Source organism: Salarias fasciatus, chromosome 15, assembly GCF_902148845.1.
Source record: "Salarias fasciatus chromosome 15, fSalaFa1.1, whole genome shotgun sequence".
NCBI lineage: Eukaryota > Metazoa > Chordata > Actinopteri > Blenniiformes > Blenniidae > Salarias > Salarias fasciatus.
Genome location: NC_043759.1, coordinates 14,510,881 through 14,532,321, shown reverse-complemented (window position 1 = coordinate 14,532,321; position 21,441 = coordinate 14,510,881). Strand labels below are relative to the sequence as shown.

Here is a 21,441-nt window from a genome sequence, read left to right as displayed (position 1 = left end):
CACGCCTTCTTGTGTTACTGAAAGAGTGTAACTAGGAAACTAAAAATATCTCCTCAGTGCAGCATGTTAGGGCTCGGTGTCACCCCGTGAAGAGAGATTCCCAGCGTGCATGGCAACAACAAAAGATCGGCAGCACTCTGAGTGTGTAAGGACGACTCTTGGTAGCTGCAAGAAGTCATTATTAGCTCAAAAGATGCTGAAAGAGGGGATATAAACAACTGCTTCTTCCAACAGGGGGAATGTGTCGCAATTAGTCAGTGCTCATTTGGCTCTTTTTTTCTTGTGTGGGCAGTTAAAGTGGTGGTCATGTGGTTGATGTTGTGCACGTTTGTGTGACTCGTAAGCATCTCATTCTGAAACCAAGAGCATTAATCTGCTGCTACCTCTGCTCTTCTCGTGAGTTTAAACCTCGGCTGATAGGACTCTCAATTCAGTCTCATCAGTGAGCGGGGTTGCTCAATTACTGTTTTGTTTTTGAAACCGGTGCAAATGATTGATAACATTGTATTTTTTAATTTAATTTCATTTAATACTTCAGGAAAAAAAATTGTTTGGGAGCTAACAGTTTAACTCAACTGCATTAGATCCTAGAAAATGTTTCAGAGCACCAAAATTCAAAGATAACAAAATTGTAATTAAATGAAACTCAAAATCTGTTGGGCACAGCATGATAAAATTTCAGTGGATTGATTTATTTCATTATATTAAAACACACACACACACTCTGCTGGTGTGTTGATGGCATTGCTATGCTCCTACTGCCAGCAGCGCATCAGTATGATATGTTCCATGTAATAACGGCACAAATCTGAAAATATACAAATGTTGACTCGATTGACTCAAGTTATCAGGAAAAGCTTGGCTTATATTCGTTGTTATACTTATCTTACATCCTTATTTGTGTGGCCAGCTGCTGATAACAGACGATCGTAGATGTCCTACTTAATGAGAAAGCAGAGGTTCTTCCCCAAACCTGGCTCCCGGAAGCACGTCTGAAATGTCTCTCTTTCTGTATGTTGCATCACAGGTCACCTCAGGATTTGAGGTCTGTAAGATTTCTGTGCAGAGGTTGATCCATTTGTCTTTATGTCATGTCGCATGTGTGACACATCGATGTGCCTCCTCTGCCTGTGACGACATGCAAACTTCCGACATGCGGCTTCTTCACACACTCCTTTTCTCGGGCATGTTATACATTCCTCATGTAAGCATTGATTTTGCCGGAGCCGACCCACCCGAACCCCCCCCCCCCCCCCCCCCCCCCCCCCTCACCTCCCTGTCACTGTGCCACGTCAGTCAATATCAGTGGAGTGTCAGTAGTCCCCCTGCTGTGGGGGACCGCGGCCTGATCCATGCTTGTCATGTCCTTCACGGTATGTTTATTTTCAGGCTGATGTGTAATTTCTGTGTCAAGTCTGTGTGTGACACAAAGAGGGAGTGTGAGCAGCCTTGTGCCATGTCATGTGCGTCACGCTAGACAGCACCAGAAAGTGATTAGGGATTCATCATGTGCCTATTTTTGCTGACTTCTTTGGTGCACACACTGGAGGGAATAAACTGCGTGTTATTTGTTTTTTATTGTGTGTCCTGTCATACATATTGTAATTGATTTAATGTGCAGTATATTTGTGTGTGCGTGTGTGTGTGTTTCTGTACTTCGGTTTGAATCTCTTTGTGGGCTCCAGAACCTGAGCCCATACTAACATGTGAGGTCCTGAGGGGAACTCATCATGTTTTACAAATGCTAACTGGAGCTGCATGATATCAGTTAAACATGTAATAAAGTCGATTAGAATTTCTATGTTACAATTCGACTTGTGGATGAATAAAATACTTAAGTATGATAATGAGGATATCTGTGTTTTGGGATCCGTCCCTCTAAATCATAATGTCTGTTCTGGGTCACGTCTGTTTTTGTTTTTTGTTATTGTTTTTTTTTTTTTTTTTCGTTCTGATCACGTGCATGTCTGTAGTTCTGACATGCAGCAGTTCAGAAGCGATGAAAACTCATCCTCAATTTCTGTGCTTTTGGCTGCTGACGTATTTCCACCACGTGTCGTTTATTGGAATAACAATTAAGTGAAATGTGATCCGCTGTCAGCTCTACAACAGCGTGAATGAAGAGACACTGAAACGTGTGATTTACTGCAGTTCAGTTTATTTCTCGTGACACATGTATTGTGAATGACGATATCACTACGATAGTGAATGTATGGTGCAGCTCTAATGTTAACATTTGTAATTAAGTTTTTTGTCCTGATGCCTAAACTTCCTGTTCCATCATTTTGTTTTTTAGTAAACTGCACAAGAAGCTGGTTTGTGGTGGGCTCCAGAAATCTGACACTATAAGAGAGGAACTGAAAATGTAGATGCTGTTTCTGTAACATTCTCTGATATATGAGATTGTTTTTATTGTAGCAGTACAAACAATGAGGGAATTGAGAAGAGCCGAGCTGGTGGAGCGGCAGATCTCAGGGTCCTGTCCCCTTTAAAATCCCACAATGCCATTCACGAACCACTGGAGAGCTATTAGAATGTATTTTACCCAAAATCCACTTGAAGATTATATTGGAAGAATAATTTTTAAGCAGGTTCGTGTGCAAGCAAGGGTTTGAGTCTTGACCTTGAGTGAAAACATGTGAGAGCAAAGGTTTAGAGCCAGATGTGTGACAGTTGGCACTCCCTGATTGTGTTGTGGTTTTCTATAAGTTAACTCTCCAGCGGCCCATGGCTTTGTATCACCCACTTTTCTTGTTATCTTAAAAGAAAACTGCTGGATTCCCACTTATTTATGGCCTTTGTGACACAGTGGCAAAGTGAGTATGAGATGCATTAACGGTGAATATTGCAATAACAATATGATTTGTGCTTCTAACTTCTGCCCCGTGACCCGCAGGAATGAAATATTTAAGGCAAGGCTGATAATGGATTAAATTGTTTAAATGACCTAAACATTAATCATCGTTTATTGCACCTTGAGTCAGTCGTCTTCGATATATACAGCCAATATGTGTTGATATAACACTGATGTTAAATTGGCGATATGTCGCACAGCCCAGCTCTGTAATCCATCTGAAAAAAGCACCTTAGACAAATGTGTTGTGTGTCTGACAGGGTTGATCTTCCGTTAAACAGACTCCTGTTAAACATAAAAACCGGACGCCGGAACACGTTGTCAACATTAGCGTCGCTCTCTGCTGGGCCGTGTAGCGGTGATGGTTGACCTCCCCGGGCCCGCCAGCCTCCACGCCATGTTAATCCACGGCACACCACAAGTCAGCAGCTCCATCAGGTTGACCAGCTGGAACGCTGTGCCCTCAATGTGCCACCGCTGCCATGACAGAGACACATAGACATCGACGAAAAAAGAAAGAGCGGAGGGAGGGAGGGAGGGAGGGAGGGAGGGAGCGTGGTGCCACAGCAGGACACATAGCATAAACTCTAATCACAGCAGCGCTCAGGCGCACAAACACAACACTGGCACATGCAATTAATCAGTCTGCCCGGTTTGGTATTCAGGAGGATCCAGAGGTGTGTCAGGGAGAGAGAAAAATGATATGAGAAAAAAAAAAAACAATGTGCAAGACAGAGGGTGGTCAAACAAATGATACCCGGGTTCAAGGACACACAGATGAGGCAGAGGTGTGTGTGTGTGTGTGTGTACAAGCAGGTGTTCTCGTATGCATGTGTATTAGTCTGCATCTTCACCCCAGCATGAGCAGTCACTTCTAGATGAATATGTCTTTCTCATCCCATCGGTGTGTGTGTGTCTGTGTTTGTGTTGGAGGTTGAGTGAGAATCTCTCCCTCAGCAAGTTGAGCCAGCACTGTGAATCTGCCCCGCAGCCACTTGTTTTGGATCAACCTTTGTCAATTTTACAAATTGTCACTTCTAAGAATAGCTAGAAGTCAATCGGATGAGTGACTCCAGGCCTGATTTCACAGCAGGTAGACAAAAACACAGATTAATCTGTTTTGAGGAACTGGAGTGACTTCAGCTGTAAATACTGACCATTTAGACAGAAAATCCCAGATTTGAATCCGGGAACTTTTGTCAAACATAATTAGGTTTTTCTAGTTTTTACTGCAGGGGTCCATGGGCCAAAGTTATAAATGAGATGGGTTATGCAGGTAAATCATTTCCCCAAGGGGATCAATAAAGTCTGCTTTTAAATCTGACAGAAACCATAATGTGAAGTTCAGAGTTCAACCTTTACAAGGAAACTGTTGAAATTACAGATAACTTAAAGGTATAGTGGACGATTTTCTCGAAAAAGTCGAAGCCAAACGTCTGTTACTCGCTTTTTGAACAACGCGCATGCGCCAGACCATCCTGCCTGCTCTGCTGCTCCTACGAGCGCGCTTGACGGCGTTACGCAAGCATTTCTCCAGCGCGATTGACATGTTGGAGGACCACTAGTTGAGATTCGCATCACGCAATTCATTGGCTAAAACATCGTCCATTATACCTTTAAGAATTTTTTTTTTCTCATAAAGTAACTTTTTCTTTGTTTTCTCGGGATTGCAATGTTTAAGTAAGCCTAAAGAAAACCACTTGCAGCATTTACATGACGTGTAAATAAAATGAAATTCATGCATGTAGACATGCTAGCTCAACTGAGTGCAAAGTTTTCTTAGATATAGACGCAGAGACCCGTGATGATAAAATATTGAAAAGCTTGAAGATTGCTTTTAAACATTTTTCATTATCTGAACCATAGTCAAATGAACAATAGTGCAATGTTGAAACTCCACACAGTATGCTTGTACCTCTTTGCACAAAATCCATCGGGAAACTTTCTGAGTTGTTGTTACATAAAGGTTATCGTGCCCACTTGAGATCAAACCGAGCTCTGAACTGACCACTCCCTGCACTACAGCCTTCAAATAATTCCCAGGAAGACATTTGAAACATGGAAAATCATGTTAGATTGTGAATCCCTCTACTGTATCTAGTAGTATTCCTGGTAGATCCTTAATACTGAGATAAAATGCCACTGCACTCAACCTTGCCCTTGTGTTGTCGTACATGTGATGATGGATTTTAAGTTGAAATAGTTATGTGGTTCATATTATATCTGACTTTCAACATACATATTTTACTCTCACAATTTTTTTTGTCAGAAAGTCAATAAGTAAGAATAAGACCTCATGAAGTGCCTCACCCCACATTAAAAGCTGTTTGTTGTTATGAAACCAGTTACCCTGTTCCGATTACTGAAGTCTCGGTGTGCTTGTTACTTTTGTCTTACAGTTGGTGAGCAGGACGGAGAAAGACAGCAGCACCCATAGACACCATTACAACACCCGTCGGCAGCGGCCTCCACATTCTTAGTTGATCTGAAGCCACTTACGCTGCTTCTTCCTTCAACTAACTCGTGTAACTTTAGCAGAACTTAACTAGTTACCTATTTGGTTTATACGACTGAAGTAAGTAGCTTTTAACTGTATTCAAGTGCTTGTTTTAAGTAACTTCCACTGCAAAACCAGTGAGGAGAGCACTTTGTAATAAAACCCATCAGGTTTGTATACAATAATCAGACGTGACTTTTAAATTAAAATCAACGTAGAACAACACCAAGGAAACAAAGTCAAAGAACACCCCAAAACATCAGTTTACATGTAGTAGTTTGCTTTGTCCTGAAATATCTTACAGCTGTTCATAATTTGGATTTCCAGAAGTCCCAAATATCCAAATGTCACGTAGGACGGACAGCTTTCAAGCCGTTGCGCTTGTCGTCATTCTCACTATAAGCTGACGGCAACGTAAAGATCCTGGAGTCTTATTTATACTGAAACCCAACTTGGGAAAGTGGATTGGCACACGTTCACAACACGCAAAGAACTGCCCATTGCAGTCATCAGGTTTGTGAGCACATCTGTGTCTGTCAGAATCAAGTCTACATTTTCATCAGTGAAGTGTGTCACTAAGGTGATTGTGTGATGAGTTCACCAGCTGACTGGAGTAGGGTTTGGTTTTAGCCTCCACTAGTCAATGAAGCACAGTGAGCAGTGCTAGGTCGGCCTCAGGCGCCAACATGGTTGTTTAAATACAAAACGTTCACCTAATATTTGGTGAAGCTAAGATGTTTTGGGCGAAAAATTCAAATGAGTGAGAAAGATTCCTTCTTTCTGTGAGCAAACACTCGTTTTGAGTGCACTGGTGGGAAGGCTATTTTCTCCTCCGTGTGTTCCTGGAGCCGTGTGCGTGTCGTTCAGCCGCTGAGAGTGAATTCATGGGAGTGGAACACCTCGCCGGGCACTCAGAGGGCCTTGAAGAGGTGGGCTGGTCCGTTCCTCGATCTCCATCCATGTATCCCTCCATCAGCTGACATGCTGAGAGGTGACCTCTTGAGAGCTTTCCTACATATGGATGAACCAACATTTCAGCTCTAATGGGCTCGACTCCATGCCACCACTGGGAGCGTGGAGATGGCCAAGGCTCTTGTCTCCTCTGTGGACGGAGTGTGAGCGTAAGAAAGCAGGAGGAAGAAAGAGGGAGTGAGATTGAGTGCCCTGTACAAAGAGCTTGTATTATTAATGAAATCACACTGGCAGATGGGTCTCATCTTAGAAGTGTCCCACAACCACTGAGATTTGCAGCTGGTTCACACGCACATACGCACGTACACACACACACGCACTTTCCCCCTCACTCTTGTTAAGTGTGCCCCTGACAGTCCACCTCTCTTTTTTTTTCTTGCTCTTTTTTCTCTTTCTTATTCTGTCTCCCTCTCTTTATCCGCTCCTCTGTGCTCGTCTTTTATTCATAGAAAGATTTGGCCGTGGCGTCCAGGCTTTCAGGCCAAAACCAAAGGCATGCTCTGCCCCCCTGCCCCCCCCCCCCCCAACTCCCCCCCACCATCTCACTCTCTCTCTGCCTGCTCAACTCTTTCCTCCTCCTCTTTCCTCCAGCCGCAGCAGAGTTTGTCCACACCTGAAGCGAAAAGCATTTATTCCAAGCGCACTATACCTCCAGCCTGCAGTTGGTAGAAGAGCTTTATATGTCATTGCTCCCCCCCCGAACCCACCCCCACCCCCTGCAGAAGAAATAGACATAGATGGGTTTTTGAGATTAAAATGTTGCAAGCCCTTTCCCTTCTAATAGGCTTCCTTGAATTCAGAGCACACCCACCCAAAATACAGCCGGGGACTCTATCTGCAAAGAAGCCAGTCATGCAGTAACACACTTTCATGCTCGTACTTGTGCAACCTCCCTCATACGCAGCGCATCCATGTGCACGTGCGCATGAGCCACGTGTGCTCGTACAGACACACATGATTAGAAGTAACGTCACGATGACGAAGTCGAGCGGTTTAATCTGTCCGAGTGGCATCGCGATTTTGGAGAGCTGATCTCTGTTTGAGGGGGTTTATTCCTTTGGTTTTGTTTTCTTTGCGTCTTAAACAGCCAGCGTCAATTCTGTTCTTTTCATTTTTTCATTGAAAAAATTAGGGGGGGTGTAAAATATTAGGCAGGTGATCATAATGCTATGAAGATGTGCTGAATACCTGATAGTCAGATGAATGGAAAGACGACATGAAGTCTTGATTTCTGTAGTAGTGTGGAACACAGTGTGGGGCAGTCAGCTGGTATGAAAAGTGCATTAAATATGCAGATTTATTGGCTGATTGACTCAGTGTTTGAGATCGATGATCACGCTAACCACTGCACCACCATTGCATCAACACCTAGAAACAATGTAGAGCCACCAGTTAACCTCCAGCACATGCTTTTGGACTGTGGAAGGTAACTGTGCATGCACATAAGCTCTACGAGCAAAGCACAGACTTGAACCGGGGGTCCTGAGGCGAGAATGCCAACCGCTTCTCCACCATGTGACCATTACAACTTCGACAGAGGCTGAATGTATTGAATGAACATGAAACTACACTCATCTCCGCGCTCGGAAAAGCCCAGTCAACAACATATTACAGCCTTTGCTCAGACGGAAAGAAATGGCATCCCCGATCGTTACAAAAAAAAAAAAAAAAAAAAAAAACAAACACAAACACTGGCGCACACTAACTCTCACACACTCTCACAGTGAACAACACAGCAACTCGAGGCTTCAAACAGGAGGGTTGCCTAGGAAACGGTGGGAAGGAACCCTAGTTATTTGTGTTGAGCATATTTTCATTTGGGCTGAAACAGAGAGGCATAAAAACCCCAGGAGAGCAGGAGAGGTGATTTGTCCTGACAGCTCCTTTACTCTCCCGAGGTGTAACACAGACACACGCGCACAGACACATGAATGGGAGAGCGCACATGCATGAGCACATACAGACACTGGCAGACACACAGAGAGATGCCAAACCACCCCCTTCCTTCTGAGCACATCAAGAGAAGTAAACCGTTCGTGCCATCACAGGAATGTCAGCAGCGAAGTTCTGTGTGTGTGTGTGTGTGTGTGTGTCTTTGTGTGAGCGTGCACGTACGTAGCGCACATAGCCCTACATGTGCAGTGTTTCATGAACAAGTACTTCTTAAATGATGCTCCCTGACTCCTCTGCATCGTTCTTCGGCACCAGGCAGCAGCTTCCCTCTGAGCTCGGTGCATCGTCCTCGTGCATGCTTGCTGCAGCGTATCGATGCCGCCTTGCATGGCGTCTCTCTGAACTGCCCCTGCTGCTCAGTTGCAAAATCCAGCGGAGCCGACGGGCTCCTGGAGTGATTTCTCCAGGGTGCACGATCTGCGTCTCGGCGTACAAAGGGTTAAAAGTATCCTTGAGGGCACAAAAAGTATCAGAAAGGCGGGGAGAGATGATGGATGTTTCCAGGATTTTGCGGGTGTTTGTCTGAGGGAGGGTATCATGGTGTTTAAGTGGCTGACGCGGTGGGGAAACATGATGCAGTAGTCTCCCAAAAATAGCGCTTTTTAAAAAAAGAAAAGGGTTACATAAGGGGTGTCTGTGCAGAGCCTTCACCTTGAGCCTGGGGTTGTTGTTTTTTGGTACGATGCTCTGGCTGGCCACAGGAGGTCGCCCTCGCTCACTTGGAAGCAGCAGCAGCAGCAGCAGCTCTGTCCTTGTCAGAGCGCTGGGCCATCCTGTGGAAAATCCTTTCAGGAGGGGATGTTCAAGGGCATTTGCTCTCTCCTCTTTTATGCTGCTGGATTTCTGGATCTCTAACTCCATCTTGCTTCTGATTTTGTACATGTCAGCTGCAATCTGAATCTGTGATCTGTCATTATCTACGAAGGCCTGCATCTTAATATATGTGTAATACAAGTGTGAGGTTTGCGCTACAGTGCTGTTGGTTGCAGTGTCAGTAAAGCGATAGAACAGGATTCGTGTGCCTTCCTAGGCTGTTTCTCTTTTTGTACAGGGAGATGACGGTGGGGGAAGTATACCCTAAATCTGCACCTCCACCTGCTGGTCTGATAGGACTTTCTATTTGTGGCGAAGGGGTGGGGTGTATTCAGAGAACAGAGGTTGTCCTTGAACAGACTGTCCTGAGTTCAACTTCCCAGCTTCTGCAAAAAAAAGTTGATACAAGAAAGAGACAAAACAAACAAAAACACACACATACACACACAAACCCACTTAAGATGTTAGCCATACCCTTTTGCTCACCTTTTTGATCTTGGGATAATTTGAACATGAAAAGAGATGTGAAGATGATGGTCTCTTTGCAGGGATCCATCAAGTGTCCTGACTGGAATCAGAAGCATTTATGACTCCTTCCTGAGCTAACGGTGATGTCTTACTCTCCTCAGGTTGGGAGGTATGATCGCAGCCTACAAGATAGTTCCAGATGAGATAGATGAAATCAAGGTAAGACTCGAGCTGTTTATCGACTGTATTTGTAGCAGATGCTACATTTTCAAAAAATACAGGTAAAATTAAACGACAATAAAGACGCAGGAAACTTTACACAACCTGGAGTGCAATCGAGTTTGTGATCATGGTTCCAGAGCTTAAAACATTCAGCATTTAGCAATAAATGCAGCACAGTATGGACAGTTTAAAGCCCCCCAAACTAAGTTAATCATTTAATTCAAATTTGATTGTGATATTTGTGTGTGCCACATATACAGCATGTTGGGGTTTTTTTTACAGTGTTGACTTTGTGTGTTTCTGCCAACAGGAGACGCTGGTGGACTGGTGTGATGAAAAGGAGCTGAACCTCATCCTCACCACCGGAGGCACTGGCTTCGCACCCAGAGACGTCACACCAGAGGTGGGCCTGCTCTTTTATTTATGATTTACTCGAACATGTCCGTCCTGAAGCTATCGAACAACACTTTCTGACTTTTCTTGCACTGAGGTTGCCTGCATTAGAGTTGCACGTTTTATTTTTTTCACTTAAAAATTTTTTAATTTACATGAAGTTATACTGTATATCTCTTGAGGGTCTTTGGCAGATGAAGACTGCCCCACACATTAAAAACCACTAATTTCCTCCTCTATAGCCCCGCCCACCAGAACAGTCCATTTTCACATTTCCTGTGTATTTATCACTGTAGTCGACGTCAATCTCTGAAACATTTAATATTGTTTGTGCAAGAGTCATATATATTTTTCAACCCAACGACCCATTTTAACATCGGTAATCATTTTTGCCCATTTTTGTCTTTTAAAGTTGCTCTGTCGACTTGGTTTGTTCCACCTACACACCCCCTTAGTGCAGGTGTAACACTCAGAGGAAGCCCTCCAGGTATTGGTGGATGTTGAACAGTGTTGATATAACAAACCATGCGCTCTTTTTTTGCATTTATATCACTGTGCCATACGTTACTCTACCACCATCTCGCTTGCTCTCTCTCACACACACACACGCATGCACGCACACACACTCGTACAACCAGTTTGGCAGCGGATGGGCTGTGAGTCTCAGCAATATCATTGGTCCTCATCAATCACGGCAGACAGCGGCAACCTTCCTGGAAGAGGGAAGACACGTACACACTGTAGTCACCGATAATACCTGCTATCTGATTCAACCCTGTGTGCCGCAGACAGTGATATCTCCCCGTCTGACTCTGTGTGCGTGAAGGTTGTACAAGACACGTGTGACGACGCTCTGTTGTAGCTGAAGGCAGGACGGCAGTAACAGATCCCGCTTCACGTCATTACTTCACTGGACCGCTTGTTTTTGTGTTCTGCTGATATGTTAATATTTAAAATAAAATAATTGTCTAAAATCTTATAACCAATTTAGAATAGAATATAAATCCTTATAAATAATATAAATACTAAACAAGACTTGAAATATTCATTAGATATGGCATCAATTATACATAATATATATTTTGTTCCATGTTGTATATTACCTGATACTGTGTATATATTATGAATGTCTCATATTTTGTGTACACATAATAACATTCCTGTTTTTTTACATCTGTAGTTTTTTTTCTTGCACACCATATATGGAATTTTCAAACTGCGAATTGTGAAAGAAAAAAAATGTTAAAAGAAAATCAATAAGACACAATGAAAATGATGCATTTTTTCACTTTAAGAAATAAGAGGACAAAGATGACACTATAACCAATAGATGGGTAGATAAATGACAATCTGACTGCTCATCATGTTCGATACATTTTGTTTTGCTGACTTGTAAAAATACCACCCAGCAGGGTCACATGTTGTTTTCAGAGGTCGTCCTGCCAATTCTGATCAATTTACAAACATGAAAGTGTCTGAATATGAGTGTGTCTGCGTGTGTGTGTGTGTTTGCCTGGGATGGAACTTGTGCACCAGCTTTGCCCATGGGATCGGTTCCAGCCCTTTGTGACTCTGAGTTGGATAAAGTGGGATATAAGATGGATAAATATCTCTTAGCAGCAGTCCCTCTAATTTCTATCTTTGCATCACGCTGGATGCTGTCTGCCTGTCAGTGCTAGTAACAAAATGCAACATTTAACTCCTCCTTTCTTCTACTCTGTTACAAGTCTTTTACCAATTGTCAATATTTGTGTTTGGTTTGATAGGCTGTCTTTGGAGTTGGAAGATGTGGACAGATATTAGTGGACTGCAGAAGCACTGAGTATGTGATGCTTTGCAGTGTTTTTATGCAGATCTTGTTCTTCCCTGAACACGAGATCACCAAATCGTCTGGTATGCTCTGACACAGAAGCTATGCTTTATGCAAATCTACAAAACAGATGCGTGCTCAGTTAATTGCTTTTCCTCGTGCAAGTGCATTGATTTTTGGTCCTTAGCCTGTTGGAGGAGGAAGCATGATGTATTGACCCCGTCTGCTCCAGTATTCATCATCTTTCCCATTAAAGAAGGATTTTCTCTGTGTAGAAATGAACCAAGATCAGTCAAATAATTCTATTTTTTTTTTTTTAAAAAAAAAAAGCATAATCTGCCACATATATGAAAAAAGCACTGTCTCATTTGCTTTTCCATTAATTTGCAGTTATATGCTCGCAATGAATCCCTTTGCATTTAATGTCTGACCAGCAGAAGCCTTTTTTTGGATCTAATTTGGTGATATTTAATCACATCTCCTCATATTCTAAGAGTCCTTCTTTTGCCCTTGTAATATATTGCCTCATTCTCATCATGCACATATAATTAGGAATAAAAATCACACCCCACGATCCTTCCTATTCTTAAGGGGCAGATTGCCCAAACTCTTGCGCATCTCATTTGAATGTAAGACGCCGACAGTCAGACGAACCCGTTCCTCACATCTGTGGCTTCGTATGATGTATATGCTGAGTTGATCTTTCCCTCGTCCTCCCCTCTTGCTGCTGGTTCCCCCCCCCCCCCCCCCCCCCCCCCCTCGGCTGCCTCCCACGGTCTCTCCTCGTCTCCTCCTCACCCTCCCTCTCCTCTCCTGAGTCCGAGCCCGAGATGCTCATCAGTGGCTCCTCTCCTTTGAAGTCTTTTCTCTTCCCTCTCCCTCACTAATGGTGCGTTTGAAGTGTCACTCAACTCAAGGACACCCAACACACACAGCTGGTGGAGAAGACACCATCTTCCCCACTGTTTGTCAGCATCGTGACACATCGTCTTCAGTTCCTAAACACAAGCACTGAAACAGCTGAATCGGGACCAAATATGTTATTGTGATACCTGAAGTAACTCTTTTCTCCTCACAGGCTTTAATTGTTCTGGTTTGTGTATTTAGATCAACATAAATAAGGAAAAAGAGCCGCTGTCAGGCAAGTTTGTACCCCATAATGATATTTGCCTCACAACACACAGCAGCACTTCATATGAATCCTCTCTTAAAATTATCCTCTGATTGTTCTTCTTGTTCTCAACATTTACCAAACATTATATTTGACCTTTGTGATTCATTGAAGGAATTATCCTTGTAAAATGTTGCCAAAAAAGCTGAGATGTCCTATAGCTTAGGTGTCGCACTCATTTTAATAATTTTAATTCAGTTTGATCTGAGGTGGGCCAGGTAAATCTGTTGTTTTACATCTTTAGGTCATTGTAGGGTGGGTATAGTGCTTATACTAGCAGTGGGAAAGGGCAGGACACACACCTCTATCACAGAGAATTTAACCAGTACACACACTCACGTTAACGCCTACAGCTGTTGTTTTTGGACTGCGGGAAGAAACTGGATAGTACCTGGATAAAACTCACAGGAGGAACATGCGAAGCCTGACTTAAAACCGGAGATGAAATGCAAAGAGGTAAAAGTACATTATGAAAAAGTCCTAATCAAATCAAATGTGTTCAATAAATTAACTTAAAAAAAAAAGAAAGAAAAATTAATTCATTTGAAGTCATTTGGCTCAAACTTGTAGCGTCCCGGTAGAAAACGGGGCGATCGCTCCGTTCTCAGCATATTTCAGCTTTTCTTTTTGAACCGCGCTTCTCTCAGAGGACAAACAGCGGCAGTGTTTTCAGTTGACACTGCGTCGCTCCCCTGCTTGGGTAGACCATGATAACACTAACAACTCTCCCTCTCGCTCCTTTCCAGGCCACTAAGGAGGTGATAGAGCGCGAGGCTCCAGGGATGTCTCTGGCGATGCTGATGGGATCCCTCAACGTCACACCGCTAGGCATGCTTTCCAGGTCAGACGCACCGAGCAAAAACTGTGCTGACTCCGTTTTGTAACCCCTAACAGGAAAAGGACCAGGGGCAATAGTTGCATCCATCAATTCAGCAGCATTGTTTGCAGAATCTGAAAGCTGAACGTAGCATGACTTCACTTTTAAGCCTTTATTTATTTGTGCAGATGACCACCCGCTGCACTGCTTCTCATTACATTCATTTTGGAACCTAAACTCTGAGGTTACAGCACTTCTACAATTCCAGTAAAATGTCCTCCAACCTCACATTATAATGTTTATATTTACATTGGTAGGTTTTTTTCAGTAAACTCTCAAATTGAAGTTGTGGTATATCATACTTTCAGTCACTGAGGATTACCTGAGGCCTTCAGATGCATGTATATCCCTTAGATGTAACTTGTTTCTCTCAACACAGGCTGTACAACCTGTGGGCCACTTTTGCATGAAAAAGTAAAGCACTTCTTTGATCTGTATTTCTTCAATTTTTTCCTCCATCATGTTTGTTTACAGACCTGTGTGTGGTATCCGAGGGAAGACACTCATCATTAACTTACCAGGAAGCAAGAAAGGCTCCCAGGTAGGAGACGCTTCACACGGCTGCAGCATCGCGTGGATTTCGCCGTGTTTAAGTCTTGCAGTGTGGCAAAGAAAAACAGACAATGTGAGGAGATGTGATTCTGGAAGCACATAATTTTGTTCTAGTATAAACTATCTATATTTGTATGGTTTCAAAAAGGAAGCATGCTGCTTCAGGGTTGTTCACATACTTTCTTACTCATGTCAAAGTGTCGGAGAAGTTCATAAAGAAAGACATTATCTATTGCTATGTCATTGCCTTACATTGTTCTCATTACCCTGTAAACACAATGATAATGCATTTTGTCAAGAGCTATGCAGTGGCGTAATGGTTGGTGCTGTTGCCTCTTAACATTCTCAGTTCGAGTCCCAGTGAAGGTCCAAATATACTTCCTTCATGCAGTTCATGTAAATTTCTATGTGTTTTAAATGTTATGTGTCACTGCCCTCATGCTTCTATGAATCCCTCACGTTGATGTAGCTGTTCATCAATACATCCAGTAGAGGGCAGTGCACATTGTTGGTTTCATAGGAGGCAGCATTTCTAATCCAAATATTTATGAACAGGTTCAAAACTGCTAAAATTCAAGTCCCCAGTGGTATTTCAGATTTGGTCTGAGGGGGATAATGGATGGCCTTCTGTTTTCATATTTGCTGGTGAAGATGTTTCTAAGCTGTTCACAGAAGTTAACTGAAGCTTTATTGTCTCAGTTCCCAGACGAGGTTACGCCATAAATATATTTTTATACACACACATATTCACTGTCTTGCCTCAGAGGGCATCTTTATTTCTGTTGTCTCCCCAAGTTACATTTTCTTATTTGTTTCTTTTGCTGGTCAGACATGAGCTCTAGTGCACAGCACTGCCCCCACAGGTCAGCAGTGGTATTACTCCATTTGCTCCTCTTCTCTCTGAAAACACACCAAATTGAATACAGAAGATAGACAGAAATGCACAGTCCTACTGTGTATTTAGAGACAGTCACACACATCCACATTCATGTTTATGGACCATAATAAAGTCACCAATAATCTCAAGTATCTGGACCTGGAAAGAATATAAATAAATAATTTTGTTCGCACAGAATAAATGTACAAAGTCTCCACAGAGAGCAAAAGTGCTAACAACAACATCACTGTGTGTGTGTGCGCGTCTGTGTGTGTGTGTGTGTGTGTGTGTGTGGTATCTCCTGCTCCGCCCCCTCCGCTCTGCTGACCTGCACATACGTCTCTGTCTCGTTACGCGCCCACTTCTCCTGATCGATTTTAGTATTTCTCTCAATCAATTACCCCACCCCTCCTCCGTCTGCTGCCATATTAGTGTCTCCCTCGTCAACCCCCAGTTAAAGTTAACGGTACAAGCAGCCCATTGCAGGCTTTTTTATTGCGTTGATCCGCTGTCATAAAGATACAAGGGGAGTCCGGCTCCGGCTGAGCCGGCCAGACAAACCTCTGATGTCCTCTTACACATCTTTTAACTGCTCATCCCGTCTGTATGGCTTCATTTGACCTTTATCAGACCACTAAACATGAACGGTAACATTCCCATCTCTTCTTGTCACTTTAAAGCTAACCGTCATCAATAATGACAAGTACAGGACACGCGACTTTCATCCAAAGAGCTGGCATAAGCCATTCTGGTTTAATTTTTACGTTGCCGAAGATTTTAGCTTGCCTAAATGACATGAAGAACTTCTTATTTTTCATACTTACTCCATAAATGCCATAAATATACAGTATTGCCTTGACAAGGTGGAGCACAAAATCTATTTTTAGATAATCCCTTCAAAGTATTTTCACGTTTTTGGCTTAGCTACTACAGTGAACAAGTCTTGAAATAGTGTTCAATAACACAGTGGTTAAACTGCAGAAGGCATGATGTGTTGGCTGTTTGCAGTTGCTGTACAGTTATGTATAAAGTGTTGATAATTTAAAAGTAATGCTAGTTTCATTTGAAATCAAGCAGGAAATTAAAGGTAAATTATTATACGGTCTTGGAAATTTCACAATTTGATGCTGTTGCTTATTATTCGTAGGTCATTTATGCTTTAATGCTATAGATAGATCGACTATGCAGTTTAAACAGACTGTTGTCTTTGTTCCAGTACACATGCATGGGAGTGTGGTCGATTCATCGTTGAAATCGTGAAGCCTCTGTGACGATAGGTAGTGGTAGCCTTCCAAATCTGACACTGAATTTACAGACAATCAATTGAAAAATCTTTTAATGCATTAAAAAGCCAACTCCACCATGTTTATAGTTAACAATCAGCTGAATTCTTCTGTTTGAGTCCCTGTTTGTTTTTACATGCCGATTGATTTCTGGGTCCCTAATCCAGTCTGATCGCTCTGTTTACATGCAGGATCAGGATGACTTTCTGTCACATCATCTGAGTGTGATAATCAAACTTTAGCTTTCAGTTGAACATGTTGTGTCAAATGATCATGATAATTAATTCTTCAGGGGTGAAAAAATGTTTTTCACTAACGATGTGCACTGATCCTCATGTGCTTTAAGTATCGAGTTAATAAAAGACTCCAAGACGCTTGCTAAAAAACTGGCAGAGGGAATTCTGGAACAATCATAACATTAGTCACTATACTATTGGTCATAATTGATTTTTAGTGGGCTGTGCATTCACTGAGATCCTCCTGTAGATTCACAGACAGGTTAACCGTTAACTCTTTTAATATTATTTCTACTTTTTGCATCTTTACTGTCCTTTCCTCCTTCTGTCATTATTCTTTCTTGACTCTTTTGTCTGTTTTGCTGTCCTTTCTTTGCCCATTTTTACTGAATCTCTCTCTTTCTGTGTTATCTTCTCTCATCCGTTCCCCCAACGCTCTCTCTGAGAACAGCAATGCCCACCACCATCACCATTTCTCTCTCCCTCTCTCTCTCTCTCTCTCTCTCTCTCTCTCTCTCTCTCGTTCCTCATCCTTTGGCAGTATATCCAGGGATTCTGCTCTTTAGTGTTCTTGACAGTAACTCTCCTCTAGGACAAAACAGAGAACAAGAAGGAAAAAAAAAAAAACCCACTCCTGATGCACCTTAAAAAAGAAAAAAATTCTCGGCACGCAATGAAAGCATAAAACGGGAGTGTATGAACATCTCCAGGCTCTTGACACAATCCTCACTCTTTCTTTTTTGCCCTGTCCCTTCTCACCTTGCTCTCTCCTCCACATCTTCCAAAACCCCTCAGATGTGAGCCTCAAACGCATCTGCAAGACGCATAAACAGTCCGCTGTGTGCTGAGGGGTGTGGGACGTGTGTGTGCGTGTGAATGGATGAGGAGATGTCCCGAGCAATCGCTCGCTTGTGAGATGGTGGCTGATTTCCCCATTTATCAAATCAGTTTCATCCACTGGTCTAAGAAGTCATAGCTCTTCTCATGTTTTATGCACGGCAGTAGGGGACGCTGTTCCATTCACGCATGGACTAAAGTGTGGATTTATGGACTTCAGATTCAGTCAAATCAAGGTTAACATTGTCAGATTTAATCCAGCTCGCAGTATGCACACGTTAAAACGGAGAGGCTGCTCCAGGAAGCCCATTCGCAGCCAGCGTAAAGCGTGGGGGCGATTAATAATGTAACTTCTCAAAGCTTAAAATACACAGGAAGATAAATAATTTCACAGATTAGCTCTTGTCTAGAGAGTGAGGAGAATGGAGCGTTTAGCATCGCCGAGGAGCCCACAGGCACACTGACACACAGAGGAGAGCCGAGGGGGTGGAGGGAGGTGGAGGGAGGCGGCCTGCAGAAAAGTGGCCAGACGGAGGCGCTGTGATCTGCTGAGGATGAAGAGGAAAAAGCATGTTTTGATTCAGCTGCCTGGAAGATGATCACACATCTATTTTTCACATAGTCTCATATTCTCACTTTTTTTCCAGATCTGTTGGATTTTGGTAGAAGTTTAGTCATAATTACCTGCTATGTGAATTTGCTGTAGCTTTTTCCTTTTTTGTACTGTAGATGTGTTTTCTCGTTTGTTTTTTTTTTGTTGTGTCCTCTTTATCGCAGAAGTTTTCCACTTGTTTGAGCTCATAGTGTTTCCTTTTCATATTCAGAATCAAAGAATAAACACTTGACTCTCTTGTGTCACGTCGAGCACATATCTTTTGTTTTCCACTTTAAAAGATTTTACTTTCTGTTAGAATCTGTAGGGAATTGCAAAGCATGAGTGTAGCGGTTCCTGTTAGATGCTTTTAATTACTTTGAACTTACTTTCATTGTCTGCAACTGTTGATGCTACTTTGTGCAAAGACCTTTTTATAATCCTTAGTTTTAGTTAATCCTTAGTATTCCTTAGTAATAGTTTTATCCCATTTTCACCTGCACTCTGATTCAGGACAGTTGCTGTTGTTCCCTCCCAGGAATGCTTCCAGTTCATCCTTCCAGCGCTGCCGCACGCCATCGACCTCCTCCGGGACGCTGTGGTGAAGGTAAAGGAGGCAGCGGACGAGCTGGAGGACTTGCCTTCGCCGCCGCCGCCTCTGTCGCCACCCCCCAACAGCTCGCCGCGCCGACAGACGGAGGACAAGGGCGTGCAGTGCGAGGAGGAGGACGAGGAGAAGAAGGACAGCGGCGTGGCGTCCACCGAGGACAGCTCCTCCTCGCACATCACTGCTGCATCCATCGCCGCCAAGGTACCCCGGACAGGGGAGCGGGAGGGGAGCGGGAGGGGGGGAGAGGGCTCGATGTGCTGTAAAGGTGCAGATCTGTGTTCATCCATCTCAAACCGTCGCCTTGACATGTCCTCATGTGTTATTTGCACAAAATAAAAGCACCTGTACAATAGCCCAACATCACTAATCCATCATCTTTCTTTCCAAAACAAACTGATTTCAGATACTCTCTATGTTTGTATGACAGATGTGCTTTAAATACATTTTACACATAAAATCCAACTAAATTTTGAAAGACTTTCTGCCATTGACATTGCGATTGGATGTGGATTAAAAGTAGCTCATGCTTCCAGTAGACTGCTGTAATGTTTTTAAACAGTACTTTAGTCTTAGTGCTGTTTCCACTTCTGTTCAGTACGTTTAAAGAATGTACAGCAAACTTTTCCATTGTAGACGTTGTCTTTCACACAATGCCGGTGAAATTATTCATTTAAGAGCTGGCTTCATAATGTCTACTATTAGAAGATCATTGACTGAGCATAAAGACGTCTAAATGTGGCGATTACTTTGAAGTGAAGACCAGAAGAAGCTAAAAGAAGATGGAATGGGAACAAGCAGCGTCAGGCAGATGAGATATATTTGAGACGGTCTTTGATAACTCATTGACGTTCGCCAATTCATGTTTGGATGACAAAGTGTAGTTGTGATAGATACGTCATCTGTATTTGAAGACGCTCCGTTTCAATTCAAAGTGTTCCTGAGCTATTGCTGATGAACCGCATTGTTAAGACGACGTTCACATCTTTGATCATAATATCAAAACCTCAGGAAGGCTGGTAAACACTCCGAGGAAGCTAATAGGGATCCAAAAAAAGCATGAAGAGTGGCTTGGTCTTTAAAGACTGCTGCAGATAGCACTTTTTGAATAATAGATTCTCTGTTTTTCAGCTCACACCTTAGTGCAGTGCAGTGCTCCTGCTGCTGCTCCCTGCTGGGCTTAAATGTGGTCCAGCTGGGTAATCATTTATACCTTTGAAATCCATGATGAATCTGCTTCTCCGGCATTTTCTGCTGCTTCTGTCATCTCCGTTTGTTGGATGAATGTTGGACTGGCTCCAGACCGTCATCAGCCGCAGGGGTGTCAGACATGCTGCCCGGAACGGCCTCGCAAAGTGTGAATATAACAGAGAAAACAGTCGTTAGTATTTCTACAAGAAGACATCAGTGATGCAGAACTTAAAGACAGCTAGCAAGATAGCATTAGCATGAAAGCTATACGATAAAGTTGAGTCCCAAAAGTGGCAGAAATCCAGTGTTATGTGACGTTTTCCAGCATTATATTATGAAGAAACAGTATTGCAGAAAACTACTGTTTTCAGAGAAAAGACGAATGGACAAGGACACGTGTCGGGTACAGAGGGGAAACCAGGCAGTAGAAAACCTTGATTTTCATTTCTATTAATTATGTCATCTATTCTGTGTGGAGCAGTGCCTAAAGGAATTCCCTCTGGGATTAATAATAAAGTGTTTCTATTCTATCTTATATCTTCAGGCAGTGTTCGGTGACAGCCGCAGGCTTCAGGCGTTATTGGATTCTGCCAGTTCATCCCGTTCTTGTCAACACAATAGATCTGAAATGCCTTGAAGAGGCTTTTTTTTAAAGATTGTGTTCATATGCTGTGGTCAAAGGTGAAAAGTTAGTATCGCTAAGACCTCCATATGCTCCCTGCTCTGGGGGGATATTTTCTTGTCTACTGCAAATGTTCAGTTCGACCCTGTCATGTACCGACACAGTTTGGAAGTTGAAGGTCAGTTTGTCCATGTGGTGACTTCTTCTTTGTCCATTTTTTTGGGAATATAGTATAATGTGGAAACCTTCTTTTGATAGCTGTGATTATGATCGTTATGTATGAAGCTTTCAGAGAGATGTTGTTGGAAAAAGCAAATATGCTGATCGGTGAATGGTTGCACCTGCAAGGCTTTGATTAGTAGACCATTGAAACATTTATTTGAAGTCAGTGGCTGCTCAAACGAAAAATCCTGCTGTTACTGACTGCAAGGAAGAGTGTTCCTCCTAAAGATCGAGCCTGAATCACCTCAGGTGAAGGAGAATTGATTTTTTTTTTTGATTGCATGTATGAAGGATTTGTGGAACAGCGTAGTGAGGGGCGTAGTGGAGATTCTTGCAGACGGCAGCACAAATACACAAAACCAGCTTAACCCGCGAAACAGAGAGCATAACCT

At 42.9% G+C, this 21,441-nt stretch overlaps 1 protein-coding gene and 1 long non-coding RNA gene across 13 annotated transcripts in view; one reads left to right on the top strand and one right to left on the bottom strand.

Annotated features, from left to right (window-relative positions):
- The window catches only part of gphnb (gephyrin b), a 94,122-nt gene that overhangs the window by 32,048 nt on the left and 40,633 nt on the right, over positions 1-21,441 (top strand). For 8 of the 12 annotated variants that reach the window (XM_030110642.1, XM_030110640.1, XM_030110639.1 and 5 more), the window contains exons 3-8: positions 1,028-1,045; positions 9,719-9,776; positions 10,090-10,182; positions 13,900-13,994; positions 14,505-14,571; positions 18,946-19,218. In XM_030110642.1, the coding sequence (XP_029966502.1) occupies positions 1,028-1,045; positions 9,719-9,776; positions 10,090-10,182; positions 13,900-13,994; positions 14,505-14,571; positions 18,946-19,218 (604 nt within the window). Of the gene's footprint in view, positions 1-1,027; positions 1,046-5,253; positions 5,257-9,718; positions 9,777-10,089; positions 10,183-13,899; positions 13,995-14,504; positions 14,572-18,945; positions 19,219-21,441 lie in introns of all 12 variants that reach the window. The other 4 variants (XM_030110643.1, XM_030110635.1, XM_030110634.1 and 1 more) reach the window with 2 other exon arrangements.
- LOC115402171 (uncharacterized) lies at positions 50-21,257 on the bottom strand. Its single transcript, XR_003933092.1, has 5 exons — positions 21,248-21,257; positions 12,781-12,785; positions 10,242-10,249; positions 7,258-7,262; positions 50-393 (listed from the first exon to the last, which is right to left on the bottom strand). It is a non-coding gene; the product is annotated as an uncharacterized LOC115402171 (long non-coding RNA).